Source organism: Hemibagrus wyckioides, linkage group LG18 (assembly GCF_019097595.1).
Source record: "Hemibagrus wyckioides isolate EC202008001 linkage group LG18, SWU_Hwy_1.0, whole genome shotgun sequence".
Classification (NCBI taxonomy): Eukaryota; Metazoa; Chordata; class Actinopteri; order Siluriformes; family Bagridae; genus Hemibagrus; species Hemibagrus wyckioides.
In genome coordinates, this window is record NC_080727.1 from 10,112,418 (window position 1) to 10,120,355 (window position 7,938).

General features: G+C 41.5%; 1 protein-coding gene across 1 annotated transcript in view; it reads right to left on the reverse strand.

Annotated features, from left to right (window-relative positions):
* olfm1b (olfactomedin 1b) overlaps positions 1 to 3,874 on the reverse strand; it is a 29,360-nt gene extending 25,486 nt beyond the window's left edge. Inside the window, exon 1 of the mRNA XM_058416480.1 lies at positions 3,506 to 3,874. Within this exon, the coding sequence (XP_058272463.1) occupies positions 3,506 to 3,571 (66 nt within the window). The 5' untranslated portion in view covers positions 3,572 to 3,874. The remainder of the gene's footprint in view (positions 1 to 3,505) is intronic.
* Positions 3,875 to 7,938: the final 4,064 nt, after the last annotated feature.

Genomic DNA, 7,938 nt, shown 5'->3' on the forward strand with positions numbered 1-7,938 from the left:
CACTCCAGAAGCATCACTGTGCTCTGATTTCATTGATTGAGGTCCCCTTCAAATGAACTGATATAAACCTCATCAGACCATTCAAACAGACTACACAGTGGTATTGTTTTGTGTAAATTCTAGTAGATTACACAAAACCCCTGAAAGAGATTGTAACTGACCAGGTCACTGTCTTTATATCACACATACACTTATATTGCCAAAAGTTTTGGGACACCCCTCACTTTCACTGAAACTGAGGCCAAACCCAACCCCTGAAAAACAACATCTGAATTCAATGATTTGGAGGGATGTCCCAAAACATTTGGCAATAAAGTGTACTTTGTCAAGTGTATTAAGTTGATTCATACCCGCAACAGGTCAAGCAATTTAATCAAATGTTAAAAATTATTATCAGTACATCAGTATTATAATTATTATTATATTATTATATTATTATAATATAATCAGTATTATCTGTTATTCATTTTTTTGAGGTCCCAGGGAGAATTCAAGCAGGGTTCTTCCCATCTATATTACTGTATGGGTATAAGCCCTGAATAGACTTAGGTGTCACCTGGGAAATCTGGGAGGCAGGTCACATAGCAGGTCACAGTGATTTGGTGACGTTGTCTATGAGGTAAGGTGAATACATAGTGGTGGGGCACTGCAAATATACCACTCCACACTCCTAAAACCATGGAGAGATTAGGTGCCTGAGGCTTTGACAATGGGGGTTCCCTAATTATTCAGACATCAGCATTCCACCACTCTGACTGACCTTCCTAAAAAAGGAACACCAGATCTTTTCCATAAAGTTATTCAACTAAAAAGCTACATTTTGTGGTGGGCCACACTTCTCCTAACATCTCCTTTTTTAGCATAGTGGAAACAGGGCTGGGGGATGAGCTGTACCAAGTTACAGGTCCCAGGTAGCACTGGGCGATACTTCAATCACAAACTCTGAGGCAGCTATAGCACAATCACGACAGAGTGCCTGACCATCGAGTGGGTGGTTGTAAACTGTTTGGATCATGCCCAGCCCCGGTGGATCTACCGCATGAAGGAGGCCAATGGGCAGATCCCTCACTGGTATTTGCCAATTCATCCATTCAAGTATGAGGTGGTCCTCAGGTTAGGGGCACAGATGGCTATATGGATTTTTTTCTCTTGCCTAAGGAGGGAGTCAGTATCAGGCTGAATGTTTCAAGTCAGGTGGTAGGGGTGTGGAGGATGGTGTCTTGGAGAAAGAGTCGTGATTTCTTTGAGCATAACCCTGTGTGAGATTAACAATGCTCTTTTTATACTGTGCCATTTGTAATAGAGAAATTTTGCCAAGCAGACAATGTGTGTGCATGTGTGAAAATGACGGTTTCAGTACTTTCGAAATATTCTGAAAGGAAAACAAACAGGTTCACACACACGCTCTCATGCCTACACCCCATGTCCTCATTTGTTTGCGGACATCCAAGGTGTAAAAATGACATTTTACATATTTCTAATTGGATATGTGAAGATAACAGCTTGTGCCATTTCTGCATCTGTGCTGAAATAATACTTGATTAATTCAATTGTATCTGTTCTTTTGTTCAATTTTCACTGAATATTTTTTGGGAGATTAAATCATTTTAAGGCTTAACACTGCCTAAAGTCATCTACAGTAAATAAGTGTTTTCTCTGTTTTCATAAAGTTATGAGAGCATCACAAACATTTTGACAGCTGGTATCAGATTGTAAATTGCAATCAAATTGTAATCTGATTACAAACTAAATCTCTTAGACTTATGTCTGATTCACTACATCACAGTGCTATCAAATTAGTTACAAACTTAATATTTACTGTTTGAGAAAAGCATACAGTTATTATGCCTATGCAGGATTAGATATTAATGACAAATATTTTCATGTAGTTTTGGTCATATATAATAAAGTAGTGTCAACATATGTATATCGGAAGAATTTTTCTTTCAATTGTTTTTGTTTGCCAGAATTGCCAATACACACATATAATATAGTCAGAACAAAAGCAGTAACTCCTAGAAAAAACATAGCATCTTAACAGCTAAAGGTTCACACCATGCTTTACATAACACTTTGGTCTGAGATGGTCATCCCAGTAAATAGTAAAGTTCTGATAGAAATGTCCTTTCAATACCAATTCCTTTTTACTTATGCAAAGTATATATACTGTACATTCACTGGTCACTCTGTTAGAAAAAACTGTACACCTGCATAACATTTAATTATTCAATTAGCCAATCATGCGTGTCAGCACAATGCATAATACCATGTAGATATAACTCAAGATCTTCGATTAATGTACATATCAAACATCAGAATAGGGGAAAAAATGTGATCTCTGTGACTCTGACCATGACATATTTGTTGAAGCCAGAAGGCTGGATTGATTATTTCAGCGACTGCTGATCCCCTGTGGCTACAATGGGCACAGGCTCACTGGAAATGGACAGTCGAAGTTGGGAAAAAGTTCAGGTGATGTTTTTCCAATCTTCAACTGTCCAGTTTTGCCCCACTGTAGCGTCAGATTCCTGCTTTTGACTAAGAGAAGTTTCTCTTACAAACTGCCATTCAGTCTGTGTGTTGTTTCTTTCACCTAAACTTTGTGGAAAAATCTACAGACTGTTGTGTGTGTGTGTGTGTGTGTGAGAGTGTGTGAAAATCCCAGGATATCACTAGTTTCTTAAAGAATAAATAAATAAATAAATAAATAAATAAATAAATAAATAAATAAATAAATAAATAAACAAACCAGCCCATCTGGCACCAACAACCAGGACACACTTAAACTCACTGATATCACATTTTCCTCCTTTCTGATGTTTGATGTGAACATAATGGAGGCTTTAGACCTGTATCAGTATGACTTTCTACACTGTGCTGCTAACGCTTGATCGAAGTGAATATGTTTCAGTAAAGCTGTGTTTGTGGAATTGCATTTATATTAAATTACTGTACTTAACCTACTTTACTTAAGACCTAAATATGACTCAGCTATAGTACTGAAGTAGTACTGTAGTAACGTCTATAATAATTCCTTCAGAACTTTATTTTTGTGTGTGTGTGTGTGTGTGAGATGTCCTGTGGATGTGGAGGTCAGTAGTGAACGAAGTTATATGCTGGATTCTAGATGGAAGTCTTTTTGTAACGTAGGTACACAAGAGTGTCCTGGAAAATAGCTATTCTGATAGTAGTAGTGCACACATTTAGTGCGCACCGTAGAATAAAGTGCACCTTTTACTGTATGTCCTGTGTAGGCGAATTCTCTGGGTTGTTTTTAATGCAAGGGTTTTCGTTTGATTTTTTTAAAAAAAAAAAAGGTATTAAAATATCTGCCTTGCTCGCTCGTACTCATTCGTGCGCTTGCGTCAAATACCCCTAGGCTATGATCTACTTTAATCATGTTGTCGGTAAATATAACGCCGATCACGCGTGCGATAATGCGTGATGTGAGCGCGGCACGTGCGTGTTGGAGATGTGCTCGGGGATGGTGAGGGCTGGGGCGTACTTGCGTGAGTTTCGTGCCCGACAGCATAAGCACGATGATGCTCAGGAGCTTACTCGCGGGCTGCATCTCCGCTCGCAGCGGTTCGAACCGGCTTCGTCTGTCCTCTTCACTCCTCCTGGCTTTCCTTTCAGCCTGTGTGTTTTTTATCTCTCGATTTTCTTCTTCAGCAGCGGAATGATGTCGGAGCTGGAATCTGCCTCGTGTGGTCGTCACTGATCATTATGCTTCACTCCCCAGTTCTGCTGGTTCCCGTGGCCGCCGGTGGTCAGTTCGCTCAGGTTGTCTGTCGGTGAGAGAGAAAAGCAGACCGAGCTGCTGGAGCATCTGAAGTTTTCAGTTTTCTGTGAGAAGGAATAGAGAGAGCGCGCGCGCGTCCAGGCTCCCTCACAGAGACCGGATGTGACACTCGTGCCGCGTGGGACAAATCAGCAGAGAGATGGAAAAATAGTTCACTATTCTGTAATGTGTCATTAAATACACAATAATGGAATAATGGAACGAAATGAAAGACGAAACATCCTGATAACTGAAAGACAAAACCTATGTTACTAAAGCAGTGCAGTGAAAATGCTTGATATAAAGAAGTGAGGAAAAAAATGACTGTTTTGTTTGGTGCCCAAATATCAACAACTGTAACTGTTCACATGAACAAGATGTTTTTATGCCAATGGGGCTTTAACAAAAAGTAGTGTTTTGGTGTGGGGTGGTGGTGGTGGTGTGTGTGGTATGTATGTGTTTGTGTGTGTGGGGTGGGGTGGGGTGGTGGGTTTCTGTATGTGTGTGTGTGTGTTTGGGTGTGGGGGGTGGTGGTGGGTTTGTGTATGTGTGCGTTTGTATGTGGGGTGGTGGTGGGGTGTATGTTTGTGTATTTGGGTGTGGGGGTGGTGGTGGGTTTGTGTATGTGAGGGTTTGTGTGTGGGGTGGTGGTGGGGTGTGGGGGGGATGTATGTGTGTGTATTTGGGTGTGGGGGTGGTGGTGGGTTTGTGTATGTGTTGGTTTGTGTGTGGGGTGGTGGTGGGGTGTGCGTGTGGGGGGGGGTGTATGTGTGTGTATTTGGGTGTGGGGGGGTGGTGGGTTTGTGTATGTGTGGGTTTGTGTGTGGGGTGGTGGGGTGTGGGGGGGTGTATGTGTGTGTGTTTGGGTGTGGGGGGCGGTGGTGGGTTTGTGTATGTGTGTGTTTGTATGTGGGGTTGGGGTAGTTTGGGGGGGTGGGAGGGGGAGGGGTGTTTCAGGTGTATAAAAACAACTGGATGACAGTTTTAGGAAATATGACAATTTAGGAAATATAACAACATGACTAATATTTATGATATATGAATAATTTGTGTGATTATGATTCAATACTAAAATTGAGCACATTGGTATTCAGACCTTACTTCTTCTTTGCAGACCTGCCTGATCTATCCAGACACTCTACCCCTGGTCGGAGTCTCATCACTTGGTGGTGCTCACTGCTGCTGTGGATGGATCTGTGTGGACAGCCTGTGACCCGGAGACAGCCATGGACAGAGCCACTTGAAGACTATCACACCTCTATGGATCTGTGGTTACATCTGTCAACTTGCAACAGCAAGGAATTAGTGTCTATAATGACCTCAGAAACTACACTGACCTAATCGTTCCTCATAAGTCCCTGGCTGCTGTTGTAGAAAGGACATTATTTACATTTACAATATTTACTGTCCAGTGTCACCCAAATGAGGGTGGGTTCCCTTCTGAGCCTGGTTCCTCTCAAGGTTTCTTCCTCAGAGAGTTTTTCCTTGCCACTGTCGCCTCAGACTTGCTCATTAGGGATAATTTAAACGTTACCATTTTTTTTCCTCCCTGTTTCTATACTTCTGTAAAGCTGCTTTTAGACAATGTCCATTGTTAAAAGTGCTATACAAATAAATTGAATTGAATTGAAAAAAATGAAAATGTTCATGCCTATGGACCTTATCCAACCAGAATTTATATGAACAATTCATGTGAAAGGTAGAGCCTAAAAACTGTTGCACAATTCTGACCTTGGATCTTAAACACAGTTTTCTTGATCATCATCATTTTATATCAACTTGTGTAAGAAGCAGTATTAAATTAATTAATAATAATAAATTAAATGAGTTATGAATAAACAACGGTTTCTTAAAGAGAAAATAGTTTTTTATTAAAAATTGTGGAGGAGTGCCTGGTTAGCTTGTCCTTGAAACCGTAGAGTGTTTGGCTACAAATTTCATTACTTAGTGTTGAGGCTTCATTAATTTGCAACAGTAACACAACTAACACAAGTAACACAACTGTTAATGCAATGAGAGAAAAAGGCAAATACCATGGGCTGGATCCAGTCCTATTTGGATCCAGTGCTATTTTTGAACTCTCAGAGGTCTTTGCTTTTCTTTTGCCTTTTTGATAGGTAAGTTTAACATGCAAAAACATGCCACCACCAAATTACTGAACAATATCTAGGATGTCAGACATCCCATATATCAGTAGGGTATAATACAAATAATCAGGGTGGAAGCCATATTGTAAACCAAATTTGTGGTGAGTAATGCAATTACAACTAGCATTATTTGCAATATTGGTAAGATACCAATTGTTCATGGACTTCATGTTTATCTTCCCATTCATATTTCTTCATCTGAGTCTTTTTTAATTCAATTTCTTTTTCATTTTATGCAACCTTGAAGACGTGTACTACATACAGATCATTTTAATCATCTGAATGGACTGGGCAGAAAACTATTTGATTTCTTATATGTGTTGGAAATGGCTTTTTTGTGGTGTATTGATTGAGTTTTATTGTGTGTCATCAGACTGCTGATAGCAATGAGTGCTGTTAGCTGGAATACTAATTATATCTTCAATAATGTGTCTTGGGTTGATGGGACAGATAGCATTATTAGAAATGCCCTACTTATTCAGTAACTAGGGTTAGTGAGTAGCACCAAAAAGCTGCATTTCACTGGGAGACAGAGATAGATGAAAGGTAAGGTTTGTAAGACAGCAGGCTATAAACAAAGGCAACCACAAAGGAAAAATCTAAGTGAGTGAGAGAGAAAGAAGGAGGTCTATGTGAAAGATTTAAAATATATGGGTGAGAGTCGATTGTGTGAGATGTTTAGCATGTCTTTGAGGGAGAGATGGACATGAACTGTGTGAGACAGATGCCAGTGTTTTGAATATCACAAATCAGGGGGCCTTTGAGTAAAACAGATTGCTGTGCGCTTATGTGTGTGGGGTATAGATAGGTTTGTCTTTGAGTGAGACAAATGGGTGTGTCTAAGTGGGACAAATGGGTGTGCCTGAGAGAGACTGATCGATGTTTCTTTGAGAGGGAGAGATTGGGGTGTCTGAGAGGGACAGATGGGTGTGTCTTTGAGTGGGACAGATGGGTGTGTCTTTGAATGGGACAGATGGGTGTGTTTGAGTGGGACAGTGGGTATGTCTGAGAGGGACAGATGGGTGTGTCTTTGAGTAGGACAGATGGGTATGTCTGAGTGGGACAGATGGGTGTGTCAGAGTGGGACAGATGGGTGTGTCTTTGAATGGGACAGATGGGTGTGTTTGAGTGGGACAGTGGGTATGTCTGAGAGGGAAAGATGGGTGTGTCTTTGAATGGGACAGATGGGTGTGTTTGAGTGGGACAGTGGGTATGTCTGAGAGGGACAGATGGGTGTGTCTTTGAATGGGACAGATGGGAGTGTTTGAGTAGGACAGTGGGTATGTCTGAGAGGGACAGATGGGTGTGTCTTTGAGTAGGACAGATGGGTGTGTCTGAGTGGGACAGATGGGTGTCTTTGAGAAGGACAGATGGGTGTCTTTGAGAAGGACAGATGGGTGTGTCTTTGAGTAGGACAGATGGGTGTGTCTTTTTGAGTAGAACAGATGGGTGTGTCTTGGAGTAGAACAGATGGGTGTGTCTGAGTGGGACAGATAGGTGTGTCTTTAAGTAGTACAGATGGGTGTGTCTTTGAGTAGGACGGATGGGTGTGTCTTTGAGTAGGACAGATGGGTGTGTCTGAGTGGGACAGATGTGTGTGTCTGAGTGAGACAGATGTGTGTGTCTGAGAGGGACTGATTGATGTTTCTTTGAGAGGGACAGTTTGGGGTGTCTGAGAGGGACTGATCAATGTGTCTTTGAGTAGGACAGATGGGTGTGTCTTTTTGAGTAGGACAGATGGGTGTGTCTGAGTGGGATTTTGGGTGCATCTTTGAGTAGGACAGATGGGTGTGTCTGAGTGGGATGACGGGTGTATCTTTGAGTAGGACAGATGGGTGTGTCTGAGTGGAATGATGGGTGTATCTTTGAGTAGGACAGATGGGTGTCTGAGTAGGATAGATAGGTTTGTCTTTGAGTGGGACAGATGGGTGTGTCTGAGAGGGACTGATGAGTGTGTCTGTGTTCAACAGATGGGTGTGTCTTTGAGTAGGACAGATGGGTGTGTAACTG